We start from the raw sequence: 17,861 nt of genomic DNA, 5'->3' as shown, positions 1-17,861 counted from the left end.
TCTGAAAGTAGAGCACTAGCTCCTCTCTAACAACACAAAGCAAATTTATGAATGTGAATAATAAATTTTGCTTTGAGTGCTTCCTTTCTTGTTTTACCTGACAATCTGATGGACACGCCGCTGGCTTCCAGTAATGTGATGTTGACTCGACCACTGGTATCATTGAACCCAGTAACTGTAAAGGCAGTGGCCTGTCTCTTCCCAAGGTACTCATAGAAGCCGCTCCACTCAGAGTTCGGAGAGAAGACATCCACTGGAACTGCAATGAAGTCAAAGGCACAAAACAGGAGGAAATCTAAAGTTTAGCATTTGCTGTTGCTATCAATATCATTAATGTCACACTGTTTTTTGGATATTTTTGTCAGCTATAATCTGCACCCTTTCCCTGTTAGCACTAAATAACATTAAAGGTCACAAACAGGGAAGAAACATTTATTATTATTAGGATTAGTCATAAATATTTGACAAGACAAGACACAGCACTTCTACCTTTTAGTTACTTCATAATTGAACAGGCCAGTGTGAGTTTGTCTGAATCCTACATTTAGAAACAGGACTTCTTTAAAACACAGCAGCTGCAGGATTCATGGAAGATCAAAACTGTCTCCTTCTAAATGCATATATTGATTACAAAATCCTACTTAAAACCCATAAGGCATTAAGTGGTATTTCACCTGAATGTTTTCACTGATTTATTTGCTGCATCTCAGCTGTACTTCACAGCATTTCACTGTCATCCTATAAAATCAAAAAGCTCTGTGGAATGAACACTCACTGCAATCTCAATACCCTCTTTGAGGAATACTTTGTCTCAATCTCGTTTATCAAAGCGCAATTTAATGAACTCTGTTACAAACATGGGTAACACGGTACATTTGTGGTGGAAGTGAACTCTGCATACCACGAATCTTGTTCTTTTGGACATCTGTATCTCCTCTGCCTTTGGGATTGACTTTGACTCCAACTGAAACATTAAAAAAACACACAGAGATAAATGCTGTTTGCTTGACATTTAAAGTTATGCAGAGAGAGCATTTGGTAGATTTGGGAAAATATAAGTATGTGACGGGACTGAGCAAACAGGAAAAGCACATGTTAAAAAAACCCCATTATCTAATTGCTTTGCCATGTGCTACTTCAAGACAAGAGACAGAAAACTGCTGGCAGTCCATTTCCTGTCTGGGTATTATTGTCTTGTTGCTATACACTTGTATATCACGACATTCACAGCCATCAGTTCCTCATCTTTGAGAACAGATAGCGCTATGAGTATGTGATAAAAAATATCAACAACAACAACATTCATACGCCTGAGGCTGATTTCCCAGAGCACGGAAATAATATTAGTGTGATAAGCTGTATTTATCTTAAACCATATGGGAATATGACATCCATTCTAGATTTTAGGCAACGTATCAGCACATTTTACAAGCAGTGCACTTTCAAGATACAATCTGAATACCTTTGCAGAGCGGTGGTTTTCCTGACCATCTACCATCACTTTTACAGGCTCTGTGCTCTGAGCCCCCAGCCAGATAGAAACCTTCTTGACAGGTGTAGATCAGAGTGTATCCCAAGGTAGGCAGGTCCATAGATCGAACATCTACATTACTGGGGGTCTCTGGCTGTCTGCATGAATGGGCTGAGTGACAGGGAGGGGAAAGAGCAGTTATCATAAACACATCCATGCTTTAGTTTAAAACAAGATAGGAAGTTTTTCTCCATTAAATTACAAATACAACCACCAACACTGACTTTAATTAGCTCAAGTTGGTTTTTTTTTACTGATGTGCCGAAGATACAAATGTGATTGTGCACGGAGTTTTTCCTTACCTATACACTCAGGTTGAGTTCCACTCCAGGTCAGGTTTTCTAGGCATGTTCTTGTCGTTGAACCGAGGATGTGGTAGTTTTTGCGGCACTTGAAGGAAATCTTACTGCCAACCTATTTATCATAAAAAGCATGATAAAAAGTCTTCCCCCAGCCTCTAAAACTCCATATAGTAATCACAATAGTCATTCATCTTGAACGTACCGCTAAAACCTTATAGCACATCCATTTTTCTAACTTTTGTTGTGATCATGAAGTTTATCAAACATTTAAACTTCGATTTTTGCTCCTGCATCACGTGCTGTGTCTGTGTTGTTCTGCTGGTGTTAGTAGTCCTCCTACTCTTTATAGAGTTGTCAGGGGAAATATGATATGAAGATGATATCCAATTATGCCTTCACAAATTGAAGGATTTGCATGTTTGCTTAAACTCCATTAAGGATTGGACAGCCAATATATTCCATCAACACATTCTTATCTCTTCTCCAGACAGCTTGGTGCAAAGATAAAAGAACCTTAAAAACTTTGAGCGTTAGCTTTTCCCTGGTGTTTACTTTTCACTTGCATATGAAGTCTCTGATTCTTGGTTCAGACCTACAGTACTTAATCTCATTTGAGGATGCATGCATGAAAGTGGTAGAACATTGATGCCATTTGTTCTGTTATGCTGAATTTTCTTTTATATAACACTTCCTGAGATACTTGTAGTGGCCCTTCATCATGTTAACAAAATATCTGCAAAATTGCCAAAGTTAAACATTAATCCCATCATTTTAGTAAAATAAAGTGCTTACTTTTCACAATCTTTTATCTGAAAGTGCATACTTACAGTATAATAAATACCTCTTACTTGAAAAAAACTTCAGCTGGTGCTATAACATTCTTACCTGAATAAATTAGTGTTCCAGATATGTAATGAATTATACATATGTTTTATAGTGCACTAATAAATGTTTCTTACTTGAAAGCCTTGGGCCATGACTGGGATACCATAAGCTGGAGTTCCTGGATCACGACAGCTGTTGAAGGCTGGGTCTGCAAATACATTCACACAATGAACATTTTTAGAAATATTTATATCTTTTACAGTCTTTTCAGTGTCATACACTTACCGGTTACTTAGTTAGGTACACTTGTTTAGCTGGTTGTTAGTGCAAATATCTAATCAGTAAATCACAGTGCAGGGCCTCAGTGTGTTTACTGTGGGCCGGTAGACATGTCTATGTCTATCAGCCCACAGTATATGGACCTGTTGAATTTCAAACTGAGCATCAGACTTTGAATGACACATGGTGTTTGGTGCCACAAATCCCTGCACATCTGTAGGGTTCACAAAATGCCTTGTTGATGCCAGAGGTCAGAGGAGAATGGCAAGATGACTTCAAGCTGATAGGAAGACTAACTCAAATAACTGCTTGTTACAACTAAGGTATGCAAAAGAGCATATCTGACTGCACAACACACTGAAGCAGAAGGGCTACAGAAGCAGAAGACCACACCAAGGTGCTGCAGCTGGTGTAATGTTGTGGGGGTACCATTCGTCCCATTTGTACCAAATGGACACCACGGACTATATGACTATTGTTTACCCATCTTCTGATGGCTTGTTTCCAACAGGTTAATGTTGCGTCATGAAGCTCAGATCATCTGAAAAATTGGATTCTTGAACAAGACGATGAGTTAACTGTAGTCAAATAGCCCCCACAGACATAAGATACTATCAGTCTAGTATAGCACCTTTGTGATGTGGTGGAACGGCAGGAGTTGTGTGATCCTATCTTGTCATTATGGCTCTGAGGAATGTTTCCAACACCTTACTGAATCTGTGCCATGAAAAATTAAGGCAGTTCTGCAGGCAAAAGTGGATCCAGACCAGTGCTTGCAAGGTGTAACTAATAAAGTCTTTTTTTAAATTGATTTTTGACTTATTGGTAAGACTTCAGGCACTTAACACAGAAGATTATTCAATGCCTCACCACTATCAGAATACATTATAGTAAATATTAAATATTAAAGTCTTAAGAAGTATAACTTTTCTATGTAAGCACCCAGTTAGCACTTAAATCTGAACAACATGCAGTAACATAGAAAAACACAATTATTTTTAGCAGAACAACGTGACAGAAATTCTGTGATGGCCGTGCTGTTCTCGCAAGACTGATTTAATTTCACTTTTTTCCTTGTAATTGTACAACTTGTTCCAAAATAAGCTCCACACTTCCAAAACAGCGAACACAAACACTTCAATTTCACATCAAAAAGTGAAGGACTGCTTTACAAGATAAAATCTTTAAAGAAACCAAATGCTGACATCAAAACTACACACTTCATCAGTTGACGAGATAATATCTTCAGCTCTAGGTATGCAGGAATACTAATGCCAAGATGTGAATATGAGTAAGCTCTACAATCTTGTTTACCAATAATCTGATTTCACACAATTTTAATCATAATATGATAAAATGTTTTCCTTTGCAGTAGACAAATTGTTCATCTAAAATTGTGAAACTACTGGAATATGTATTTATGATTTATGTAAGCATTCTGTTAATGTGTCTAAAGTCTTTATGCATGATTTTCTGTGTGTAATGCAAAAGTGTGTTGGGAGCAATATACTGACCAGATATCTCAATTTCCTTTAACAAACTGACACTAACGCATTTATAAAAGCCCAGAAAAGCACTGAAATCTTACACTGTTTTCTGTAAATGTCATATCATACATGATAGGTAATTTTAACTTGTTTAAGCTTACCAGATCTCAGTTTCCTGACATGTGGAAACAAAAAATCTTCTGGATGTTTATGGTTTCACGCTGGACTATCATCAAGATACTGTAAAAAGTCCTGTGTCCAGTATATATGAAGTATCTACATCTAAAGCTGAGGCAGCATCTCTGTTGCATTCCTATATACATTATGGGGCATAAATATGAAGTCAGCATATTGTTTACATTTAGTTACCTATGCAAGCTGGTTGTTGGCCAGTCCAACTTCCATCTGCTTGACAGACTCTGGATGCAGAGCCTACGAGCAAGTAGGGGGCATGGCAGTAGAACCTGACCTCTGACCTATGTAGGAAAGCAAATATTAAATTATAATACAAACCCCAAAATTGCACAAAAGTAGGCAGTAATGAGGAATGTTAATTAATTCATCAACTTATCAAAGGGGTTTTGAAGTGAAAAAGTATTTTGTGGCAGGATAACGCAAGTAAATTAGTTGCTGTGTAGAGCACAGAATGTAGGAGACATAATACAACTTTTATTCAGTAGCAATTCAGTTATGCTATTTAAAAAAGAGAATGTATTTCAAGATAGTCGAGTCCCCATTCGGCCATGTAATACTTATGATTATAACTAAAAAGCATAACCACATTATACACTGAACTACTGTGGCTTATTCATTAACTTATAAACCACTGACCGGTATGAAAAGATATTTCCCTCTCTGAATCCTCCTCCAGGAGAACCAGGATCACCACATAGGACAGCTTGAAAAGACATAAAAATGGCGATTAGGACTGTGTACTGGTGCACAGATCGGTTAAAAATGCTAAAAGGTAAACAGTAATGTGCATCAACATGCTGCAGTGTATAGTATATGCAGCGGCACGCTAACTTACGCAGACATTGTGGGACGTCTCCTGTCCAAGTCCCATTCCCCTCACAAGTTAACACAGCAGGAGTGGACAGCTGATAACCGTGGAAACAGCTATAGCTAATACTCGATCCCCATGAATGGTCGGTCCCTTCCACCTTCCCATTCTGTACTTGAGGGGGAGGTCCACACTGGATCACTGAAACACATATAACAGCATTATATACAGTAAAATAAAATAATAGGAAATTAAACAGTTCAAAAGATAACATGAGCTAATGCACCACTGCAACACATATCTAGTAGTAGTCTTGCAGAGCTGGTTGTAAGGTTCATGCAGTATACAACTTAATTCCGTAACAGAGGTGACTGTTAGGGTTCATGAACCAATTAGAAAGGAAACTTTCGAGTTGACTTGGAAATAGCAGCCGGGGGTCGAGAAACAAAGCTGGAAATTGAACAACTGGAAAAAGGTCAACATGACTTGAGACTACAGGTGGAGGTGAAAATACATCCTTAGATGTGAAAAAAGCAAAATCTGCAGATGACTGTAATCACCACTATTTGGATATGTATAGAGTTAAAGCAGCGGATGACCCAAATCGCCATGTTTAGGTTACCGAACCAAAAAAACTAACCGATGAACTGAGAGTTCCTGATACACTTCTGCTTCACAAGACTAAAAAAACTCACAATATATAAAAAATATCAGTTTTATAAATCAAACTACCTCTAACCATCACCTTGAATGATTAAATGGACTGCAAACCCTTTCTGATTTCTGATTTCTGCATACCCCTGACTCCGTTTAGCTTTTGCCATTTGTCATTAGCCTTCGGGCTCAAAAACTAACAATACTGTGAATGTTAAAATTAAATATTCAGTAGGCATCCAAGCGGCACAGTGATATGTTTGCGTTAAAATAAATAGTGTTTTTCATTCATAGAAATAACTGAAGATCTGACCATATTATTAAAAAATGGACACACAAATGCAAATTCACTTAATTATTCTTTCCAGTGTGTACATGAAGCTGAGCGCACGGAGCTGCTGTTCATGTAATGTTAATGACTCACACAAACTCAGTCCTATTTAGAAACTCAATTTTGGAAATGACAGTTTATATAACTAATATTGGGATTAAATTGTCTGACGCATCACATAGGCAAGTATGCATTTAAAAAAGCATTTGTTACACACAGAGAATTTATTTCTGTGATGACTGGAGGTTAAAGGACTTTTTACAAGATTTTAAGAAACTCGCTGTGAGTGTTCATACATGCAAGAGCATTTTTATGTAGCTGGATATGTGTGCGTTTAACTTCATAACACTCCGACAAACATCTCTGCGTGTGCATGTGCCCGACTCCCCACGATAATGATAACCATCTGCATGCTTTCAAACATCTAATAAAGCCAGTGTAATTCTCATCTAACCAGGAGACAGATGGTTTCATGCTCCATTCATTCTGCTATGATGATATACAATAGACATACCCACACACAGAGAGAAAGAGAGAGTGGCAGATAAGCACAGAAACATCCTGTATATACAGAGGACAAAGCAATAAGCAAGTATTGCGCATAAACACATGTAATCGAGAGTAAAAAAATAAGTATATAAAACTATCTGTAATTATACTGTATACAGATTTAATTTTTTCTTGTTCATTTTTTGGAATATTTTTCTGTTCCTCTGTTTGCATTATCGTCACTCTTTCTGAAAAAAGTAAAATCAAATCAAAAATTAATCAAGGACACCTTTTGCTAGTACCGAGTTGGACCCCCTTTTACCTTTAGAACTGTTTTAATTCTTTGTCACAGAGAATCAATGCCATATTTTGGCACGATAGTATTACACAGTTGCCGAGAGTTATCAGCTGTGCACCCATGATGTGAATATCCTGTTCCCCAAAGGGACTCTGCTCATTGAGAGCTGGTGACTGGGGAGGCCATTTGAATCCAGTGAACTCATTGGTATGTTTAAGAAGTGATGTGACCTTTGTGACATGGCACGTTATCCTGGTGGAAGCAGCTATCAGAAGATGGGTACACTGTGGTCATAAAGGCACGGACACGGTCAGGAACGCGTTCTTCCAGAAAACGGCTGATCACAGTTATTCTGTCCTTTTTGGACCATTCCCCGTAAACACTAGAACTGGTTGTGTGGGAAATTGGATTAGTAGCTTCTGAAATACTCAGGCCAGCCCATCTGCCATCAATAACTATGGCAGGTTCAAATTCCCTAAAATCAAAACTTGGACAGTTTGAACTTCAGCAGGTCATTTTGACCATTACTTTGAGTTGCTTTTGTGTGGTTGGCTGCTACGATATGTATTAATAATAAGGTTAATAATGAATAGTAATTCATGATATTAACAATAATAATACCTATAAGTGGTTTGGAGTCCTATGTAAAGCGCTATACAAATACAGGCCATTTACCATTTTTTATTAATAATACTTCATCAGGTGTACTTAATAAAGTGACAAGTACGTGCATTTCATTTGTAATTCTGTGTTATTCTGCCTATGGCAAGCTAATCAACTGGTTACTTCTGGCTTTCTATCTCACCAGTGTTGTGAAGAAGCCTTCACCTCCCCATAGCCATCCTTCCAGCCTTAGAAAAAAAATTATATTTCTCCACTCTACAACGTGTCCTTGTTTGTCCCATTCAAAACAAACCTACGCACCTGCACACAAATCAATGCCAATTTCTTAAAGTATGTACATGATTCATCATTTTATTGTTACGTGACTGTAGGAATAATAGCTGGTGGCTAGCCAGCAGTTAATGAAGTTTCAGTTTCATCACAGAATGAATGTTTTCTTCCGCCTAAAAGCAACTTTGTTGTTGGGGAACAAACTCTAGCTGACTAAAACAGAGGAATGCATTCTTATTGACTTGAGCAGTTAATATTCCAGACCAATATTTCTGTGGGACTCTGATGCCCCAAAACACTCGGGTCTGTAATTGAAGGTTCCTGAACTCTTTTATTTCCTCTTTGTCTCTTTTCCTTGTTGTGAATTGACTACGGTGGCTTCACAACCCAGAGGAAGAGGACTAACTCTCATCCCTGCTTGCTTATGCGCCTTTGCTCTTCCCTCCATCATTGCGCTCGCTGACTCCTTTCCCGATCCTCTCTTCTTTCCTCTCACGTCTCCACACTCTCCTCTTTCTTACACTCTGGTCCCCTGCCTCCTTTCTGTCTGGGTACTCCCCCCCTGACTCCCTCTAACCCTTCTTTGCTTTCTCCCTGCACTTCTCTTCGTTGGCCTTCTGTCCCAGCTCCAGTCCTCTTTCATCCTCTTCCCCAGCTCTCTTGGACTCCTTCTCACACCATTACTGCCTCTCCCTCCCTCCCTTTGTCTTTTAAGCATATCTCTCTTGGTGCAATTCACCCAACCAACAAATTTTATGGGCTTAATCCCTTTTCTCACCGTGTGTTTACAGGTTTGGGGGCAGGTATTGATTTGGCTCTCTTTGTTTCTCCCATCACTCGCTTCCTTTCTCACTTGCTTCTCCTTTGCTTTCTCCTTGTAGCCTCACTGATGGCTCATCACATTCACTGTTTTTCTTTTTTCATTTACTTGCTTTACACTCTCTTTTTCCACCTTCCAATTTCTTTCCCTCTAAATCTCTGGATTATGCATTGTGTGTCACTCTGTGTTTTTGTGTCTCTCTTCTCTAATCCATTGTTTTCTTCCGATACACTCCTTCATCCCTTACCGCCCCTCTCCTCCTCCTAGTCTCCCCCTCTGTCACTCATTGTCATTCTTATGTCTAAGTCCCTTTGATTCCCTTTTGCCTGCAGTTCGATAGGTCCTTCATTAAATGTGTCTATGGGTGTCTGTGTGTTAAAAAGCTTTCGTCACAAAATGAGCTCAAATGATCGATGAGGGGATGAAAACAGGGGAGTTGAACATGAGATGGGGAGATTTAGAAAATGAGAACTAAAGGAGAGCAAAGAGGAAAGACTTTTCTAGTCTATAGCCTGTTTCTACCTCTGTATCTCACTGGCTCGTTCCCATTTTTCCATACCACCTTTAACTTTTGCTTCTCAGTTTCCTCCCCAAGTCACATGCTCTATCAGTATCACACACTATCTTTTACTTCTGCTTTTCCTCTCTGCACCTCTTTCTGCTTCCCTCTCAGTAGCCTCTATCCCTGCTTTCTCAGTTTTTTTCATCTCAGTTCAAAGCCTCTCCAACTGCAGGAGCCAGCAGGAGATTTTCTGTTTGTGGGAAGAAACGGCAGGGTGGATCTCAGGAAACATTCCTTTTTACTGTTGTTGAGTATCATAGTCTAAACTCTAAATATGGCCTGTTGTAAAACTCTGAGCCATTTCAATTTAATGCATTCCTTTTTTATTCTCCCCTTTGTGTTTGTGGGAAAACAGAAGGTCTCAGGAAATAAACCCTGATTTAACACCCTGTTATAGTGAGGAGCAATGTTATTCTTCCTGTGGCCTAATCTTCCACTTCTTCCACTAATGTACTGTTGAATTCACAAGCTGTTATTTACTATACCAGTTCTTATTGCAATACTGTTTTTCTTAGTTAAATCGCCCTTTGTTTTTTGTGCTCTCTACCATTAACTACTATCACAATTCTTCATTGTTTGCTACCATTAGAAGATCTCATTACATTGAGATTTGACACTATAATATGTCGAGTCCATGTGTTTTTATTATTTCAATGCAGAATACAACACAACTTTTTATACTTTCCGTTCTGACTATGAATCAAATTCTGGGACAATTAGCGAAGGTTTTTAGGAAAGAAATCGGAATATTCTTGTTTCACTTTTTTGGCAAATCATAGACATTTACAGAAGGAATCCCTCATTTTTATTTTCATATATCAGAAAATATTATCATATACCTTAACTTCTCTATATAACCAGTGGGCTAATCTAAACAAAGCTTTGCATCAAAACACACATACTGCACTTATTAACATCTATATGTTACAAAAAACATTTATTATAATTCTCTCTTTTTTTGGGGGATTTTATAAAATCAGTCCAAAACAGAAAAGGACATTTTCTTTCTACCACTCTGGAAAAAAAAACATGTTTTGTAAGCAAAATAGCTCAAAATCTCAGAACTGAACAGAAAAAAAAATATTTCTGCATGTAAGCATGTAAATTTTCAACAATATTTATTTTATTTAGTTGGTTTAGTTTAACATTTCATGCTTTTATCCATAACTATGGAAACAGTTATGTATTACTTCCTCATACCTTTACAGCTGGGTTTAGTTTGGTTCCAGGTTCCATCTTTTATGCAGCGCAGAACGTTGCGTCCATGTCCAGGTGGTTCCATCAAGTGACCGGGGTTGCAGCGGTAGATCACTGTGTGGTTGAAGTTAAACTCTCTTCCTATATAGATTCCATTAGCTATTGTCCCAGGATCACCACAACTGATCACTAAAGGAAGTAACAAAAATGTTATGGTATAAGTGAGCCTAAATCTGTCATACAGTGGTGTGCCAGTAAGCCTGGAGCTGTGGATGAGTGCAGCATCATTTAAAACCAAAGCGTAAAAACTGTGCTTTCTAAAATGTCATAAAAACTGTGCTTTCTGTTTACTCGAATTTCTTTCTCCTTCCTCGCTGTAACTTCCCTGAAGCACATTCCAACTTCATTCTATCTACCTCCCACCTCCGTCTCCCCCTTTTCCTACACATCTGTCTGCCTCTGTTAAACTTTACACTTTAAAATCTCTCACACAAGAGACCTTGTGCAGTTCTGAAGATACACAGCAGCTGCTTCCCCAGTCCCTGAACAATTTATGCTACTCTTGAACCATTTGCTAAAGAAAAACACTGCCATACATATAACAATAATGATAATATTTTAATCAGCGCTTCTACGCTGCGTGAGAATCCCATGCTGTTTGAACTAATCACTCAGACAGCAATGATCATCCTACCAGTGCAATCTGGGGGTTGTCCTGTCCACGTCCCATTGGTTGTGCAGTGTCTGGTGGTCAGGCCTGATGTTTTGAAGCCTTCCCAGCACGTGTAAGCCACTGAGCTGCCGAAGGTGATGCCATCACTGAAGACAATTCTGCCATGTGCTGGGGTGCCAGGGTTACCACAGGATACAGCTGAGGGGTGAGGAAATACCAATCAGCGTTGATTAAACTCAGCGATAATATCGGTATCGTAAGCAATACTGTCTTCCTGTCCCTCAGGGCTGATCAGCTGTGGGCTACAATAATGAGATTATCACTAGAGTCAGCTGGAAATAACATAAAATATCTCCTTGAGGTAGTGAAGCTGATTAATGATTAAAGGCTGTTGGGCTAGGGCGACCCCAAAGCTGAGCGCTCGTCCCCAGGTGAGACTTTTACTGCATGTTTCTGTCTCTCTCCATTTTCACTATCCAATCAAGGCAGAAATGCATAAAATAATGTAAAAAAGGAGTGTGTGTGACTGATCCTTTGCTTTTAATTACAGATGAATTACAGTTGTGTCGTAGTGAGTGAGGGGAAGTTGTTAAAACCCCTACATCACTAACGTTAACCTCCAAAACGCCACTGAGCCAAGTACAACACCTGTAAAAGATCCAAGGTCAGGTGCTGCCTGGTCGTGCTTACTGTTTGCCAAAACATCTGCGAGGTACAGCAACTGTAGAGGAAAACAAATGATGGCAAGAAGCAGCACTGGGTCATGCAGCAGGACTGTGGAGCTAATTATCAGTCAATACTTGTGGACAATGTCCTTCCTGAGTCATCTTTGGGGAGAACACAGTTGCAGAGATGAGAGCACAGAGAATACAGAAATATATTTCAGGATTGGCTGTGTGCTTGACATTGCAGCATTCATTAAGTCACACTGGTGTTCATGTTCACAGCTGCTTCAACAGTTCCTCTACTAAAGCCTATAGTGAATCTGAGGGGTTCCCTTTTATTTTGTGGAAAAAGTCACCCTCTGTGATGTCTTCTTTTGAGCCACGGATGTTTTCTTTGTGTCTGAGCCGCAGCTGGTCTTGTAGATTGTAAGACAAAATTGTCAGGGGACGGTTCATGAATGCAGCCGGGAAAGCACTACGGCTCTATCTAGTGAGCCATCGACCTTTAGTCTGCTGGCACAGCACATTAACAGAACCGACAGAAATTAGCACCCAGCCACAGCACATTTCCCTAATAAGATCATGACAGCTGACAGCCTTTAACAATCAAACACCTATTGATGGCATTCATTAGCCAGAACTCTTAAAAGCCTCGTTCAAAAGTACGTGAGACAGCGTGTAGGTGGAGCACATCATACAAAGCTGCATGTGCGTCTATGACAGCAATTTCTTTCTTTAAATCTGTGAGTAACAGTCTGTAGATGAGTGTGTATTTAATTGGAAGTGTGTATGGATTTCTTTGCATTTGTGTGTGTCAGTGACAGATGTCTTACCCTCTCTGAATCAGCTTTTAACCACTATTAGCTTAATGAAAAACAACTGTAGACAGACATAAATAATTACCTTACACAATCACAGACAATGGCACACACAAACACACTTCTAAGGTGTTTGTGTGTGTCTGTACGACTGACTTGATATTTACGTCAGTTTTTCAACATATACAAGCAAATCAAGACTTACAAGAGGTTAAAATTAGAGACTTTCTGCAGTTTCTCAACCACACGCTTTCCACAACAGCTTTGCATAATTTCAGTTTAGAGCTCTGTGTCTTAAAGTTTCAGCCACCTATATTATTTTAAACACATACAGTCTAAAGATAATGATTTCCAACAGGAAGAAAAAACCCCCCAGCAATTTAGCAGCTAAATTTACGGATAACAGTAAGTACGCTTTGTCCTACTGTTAGTATACCGGTGACTTTTTGTGTCACAGGCACATAAACAAGCACTGATACATTGTGACTCCCTCTTCCTCGACCTAGCAACTCAAATTGCTGCGAGAATAAATCGTCTATCCAATTGAATTTAAAATTTGCATCAGACTACAGTGTAGACCATGTCTGCTTTACTCGGCCTGAATATCTGTGGTGAAAATCGGCAAGGCTACACAGGCAGCAGCTAGTGGTTCCAGTGTCTCTACAGTTCTAGGGGGACCCACTTTAATTTTCCCTGGATTCCCATGGGTTCAAAGAGTGTCTTTGGAAACAGCTGTTGACTATAGGATGCCGTTTATTAACACAGTGCTGTCAAAGATCCAACTTATTTACGAGTGACACACTTCAATCCTTTGTGTCTAAGCATGAACACAAACAAACAAACTTGAGTCTTCATATTTTAAATTCAACAATCGTCTTACATTATGCGTCTCTGGTGTTACATCTCTGAATTTTGAGAACATATTAAAATGACCACTTATGGACAGACAACGTTGTTAATGATTTATTATTGCGTTCTTGCTGCAGAATTTTAGACCGCAGTGAGGAACTGAAAAATCAGCAGAGGAATTACACTCACTCAATAGCCTATATAATGTTTATTTAAAAATGAATGGCTTTAAGTAGGATCAAAATATGTACACATACTGTAGTAAAATTCACACTGCTACACAAACTCTGAAACACGCTGTTTTTTTCTTTCCTGTCTCTTTAAGCTGTCCTCCCAAATGGCCCAGCCTACTCTAATAGGTCAATCACAATGTGGCAAAGGAATGTTGGTTGTGTATCCTAATTATGTGATTACAGATATAACTCTGTAAGTGTCAGCTGGTAACACAAAAACCCAGGATGCAACTATGTGTGAACCAGAACCAGACCAAGAACATAGAGAGGGTCCTGCAGAGGTCAATAATTCATTTTGCATTGTTATACCCCAAACCGCAATTATCATTTACCGGTACTTTTTAACATATGTACAAGTAGGGAGTGCCAACTAAAGTTTACAGCAACTTGCACTGTGGCAAGAGTGCAAAAAAGACTCGTCTTCACTTTTAGAGCCAGCAGCAAACCAAGAGCATGCTTTGCACGCCGATGAGAGACGTTGGAGATCAGTTTTGCAGAAGTGTTTCTAGCAAGCAAATGAAAAATGGCAGACTGCGAGGCAGCTGCTCATTAATATTCAACGCAATAAAAGAAACGGAAAACCCAAGAAGTGTAATATCAGCATTTGTAACATTAAACCTCTATATTTAACTCTATCTGTATCACATATGGGCAAAGTATGGTGGACCATCTCAGTCTGGCCAACATATTACAGTAAAGAAAATGAAGTAAAATGAGTCAAAAAGAAGTTTTTACGAAAACCCAAAGACTCAATAAATATGTGTAATATCAATTATCCAATATGGGCTCTTCACTCTTACTTTATCTAAATCACTATGACTCTCACAAAAAAGAAAATACTTAGGATAAAGATCTAAATGATTAAATCCATATATCAGGCAGACTTTATAAGCAAATCTTGTTTGGTTCCTTTTATATCAGGGTATATTTTTAAGGCAATGTTTTATAGAATCTAGTCTGAGGCCCAAAGGTAACCTCAAAAGAGACAAAGACGACTTGCCATCAAAGTGTATGTTTTCAAAACAGACAGTTCAGCATGTTGTCACATTTAAATTTCTTGTATAAAGCAAGCAGCAGCCTTTTAAAGGCTCTATATAAATAGAATACAGATAAGAAGACCCCATAAATATCTATCTCGAGTCAAGTAAGAAAGTACTGCTTCGATTTTCAGCACTATGACAGAAAATAACTAAATAAATAAAAAGTTCTATATGCTGTTTAAAGTGTAAGCTGCAGTTTACGTTTCACTCAAGTTCAAGTGCCAAACTTTCACCTAACATGAGGAATATAAATGGTCATTTTGACACTTCCCACCTTGACAGACAGGCTGTGTACCACTCCAGGTGCCATTATGAAGGCAGGTCCTCTCGGCTGACCCAATCAGGTTATATCCTGCCTCGCAGCTAAAGCGCAAAAGGCTCTTGGTTTTAAATTCCTCTCCTCCTATACGGGCACCATGAGGAGGGATCCCTGGGTCTCCACAGATTCCAGCACTCACACCTACAGCAAGAAAGCAAGCATAAAGTTAATGTACCAAACTCAACAATGCTCTTAAAAACCAAATGAGTCCCCCACCCCCCAATATAATCCTGGACTGCTGCGACACAAACATAGAAACACATCAAAGCACATCAATTTGCACAGTGGATCCAAATACACTTGCTGCAGTCATGTCCATTAGTTCTAATAGGTTTTAGTGAATTTGTGCAACTAAATGGGAAAATGCTAGATCAGGAGGTCGTCTCTCACTGGTATCGTTATGCTAAAAATACACGCAAGCATTCATGCTAGAGGTCAACAACATCAACTAAACACCATATGCACTGGAGAAATTGCAATGACACAATTTGCCTGCTTACCCTTTTCATATACAGTAACTCACACATAGATGCACATACTCAGACATGCAAACTTTGTAGAACTGTACTTTGCATTTAGGCTATACCAAATTGTTCTAGCATTAAAAGCACTGAGCGTGTTACAATTTTAGCAGCTTAAATTCCATCGGTAGGGATTTGTGAGTTTAACAGGGTACAGCGCCAAATGCAGTGTCTTGCATCTCAATGAGTTCTTCAGCTGCAGGATGTATTCTGCCCTGCTGAGTGCTCTGTTTTGAGGCCAGCAGAGTAAGCTTATTGCATTTCAGCTGTTGAGACTGTTGATGCTGAGTTTAGAAATGATCGGTTGTAGTGTTGTGGGATCTGTGTAACCCCAGTGTAGAGGAATGCTTACAACCTGAGAAGTGAACAAGGACTCTGCCACCTCTCTATTCCTGCCTGTTTCTAACATGTGCAGTTCAAGCCAGGAAATATGCCCTGTAGTATAAAGTGTGCTCAGTTTCCAGCATGTAAGAGATCACCGTGTCTCTGTGTTTGTGATAAATTGCAGAGGTAACAAAAATGACATAAAATACTTTGTCACGATAATTTACACAAGCAAAACTGTCAAATGGTGGCATAGTCATAAATTTGTAATGCAATAAAAAGCATATAAAAACTGAAAAAAGTTTTTTTTAACAGCTTGAAAATGTTCAAATAATTTCTCCCTTCATCTTTTTTTGTAGAACAAATGGGAGGACATGTGCGATGAAGGGCAGCGTGGTCATGGGGTGGTTAGTTCTCAGTAAGCTGGAAGGTAGGTAATTATAATCAACGATATAAACAGCTTGCTGCAATTTGTCACTTATTAAATTGATTAACTCATTTAAAATTATGGCGTCGCTTCTGGTATGTTATCCATGTCTGGAACTGTGGAAAGTGGAAAATTGAATCTAGAGATAAATATTCATAGAGCACAAGGACTAACTTTCGATCATAATATGACGTTTCTTAGGTGACTGTCTACCACTGTCATTTCCTCAATACAGTACATCACAGTCTCTGATCTAAAATCAAAAAACAATACGGTGAAGAATTGAGTGGTTCTGAAACACACAAGGAGCCTGTCCGTCAGTCAGGGATACCTGTCAGTTCCAGTTAATACTTCACAGTATATTATGCTGAGGCAAAACAAAGATGTCTTAGTGCTGACTTGCCTGTGGGGTATGGCTCACTGTTTTTGTTCCAGATGGGGTGTTGCTGTTTTTTTAATAGCTCAATCTTTTGTTCTCAAAAAACACTTGTTTCATTCTTCAATTCCCTGAAATTCTACTGTTTTTACCTTTAATCATTGAGTCTTTGCTATTCTGTAGCCTTTACTGGTACTGTTTACCATCTGACAAGATCTCTGCATAGTATGTATACACTAGCAGTTAAAAGTTTGGACACACTTTCTCATTTTATGTTTTTTCTTCATTTCTACTACTTTCTACATTGTAGATACATATTGAAGACATCAAATATACGACACAAGATATATAGAATTATGTAGCAAAGAAAAAATTGATAAATAACTCTAAATATGTTGTATATTTTAGATTCCTGAAAGTAGGGACACTTTGTTAACAGCGCTGCAAACCCCTGGCCTTCTATCAATGAGCTTTATGATGTAGTCGCATGAAATGGTTTCACTTTACAGGTGTGCGTTGTCAGGATTCATTTGTGGAATATTTTTGCCTTCTTAATGGGGTTGGGACCATAAGCTGTGTTATGCAGGTTGGTACACAGATGACAGCCCTATTTGACAACTGTTAGAATTTATATTATTGCAAGAACCAATCAACAAGTAAATAGAAACGACAGGCCGTCAGTACTTTAAGAACTGAAGGTCAGTCAGTCCGGAATATTGCTAAAACTAACAAGTGCTACAATGAAACTGGCTCACGTAAGGACTGCCCCAGGAAAGCAAGACCAAGAGTCACCTCTGCTGCTGAGGATAAATTAACCTGAGTCACCAGCCTCAGAAACTGCAAGTTAACAGCACCTCGGATTAGAGCCCAGATATGGATTTACACTAGTGGAAATCTGTGCTTTGGTCTGATGATTGCAAATTTGAGATCTTTGGTTCCACCCG

General features: G+C 38.9%; 1 protein-coding gene across 1 annotated transcript in view; it reads right to left on the bottom strand.

Annotated features, from left to right (window-relative positions):
* LOC102194574 (CUB and sushi domain-containing protein 1) overlaps positions 1–17,861 on the bottom strand; it is a 157,282-nt gene that overhangs the window by 10,467 nt on the left and 128,954 nt on the right. Inside the window, exons 51-61 of the mRNA XM_005745789.1 lie at positions 15,225–15,410; positions 11,367–11,543; positions 10,676–10,861; positions 5,455–5,628; positions 5,256–5,322; positions 4,794–4,900; positions 2,793–2,866; positions 1,834–1,945; positions 1,463–1,642; positions 902–964; positions 98–259 (exon numbers count right to left, since the gene is read on the bottom strand). Of these exons, the coding sequence (XP_005745846.1) occupies positions 98–259; positions 902–964; positions 1,463–1,642; positions 1,834–1,945; positions 2,793–2,866; positions 4,794–4,900; positions 5,256–5,322; positions 5,455–5,628; positions 10,676–10,861; positions 11,367–11,543; positions 15,225–15,410 (1,488 nt within the window). The remainder of the gene's footprint in view (positions 1–97; positions 260–901; positions 965–1,462; positions 1,643–1,833; positions 1,946–2,792; positions 2,867–4,793; positions 4,901–5,255; positions 5,323–5,454; positions 5,629–10,675; positions 10,862–11,366; positions 11,544–15,224; positions 15,411–17,861) is intronic.

This window comes from Pundamilia nyererei, unplaced genomic scaffold, assembly GCF_000239375.1.
Source record: "Pundamilia nyererei isolate P.nyererei 1_Seehausen unplaced genomic scaffold, PunNye1.0 scaffold00166, whole genome shotgun sequence".
Lineage (NCBI taxonomy): Eukaryota > Metazoa > Chordata > Actinopteri > Cichliformes > Cichlidae > Pundamilia > Pundamilia nyererei.
The sequence above is the reverse complement of the archived record's forward strand: the minus strand, read 5'-3'. Positions and strand labels throughout refer to the sequence as shown.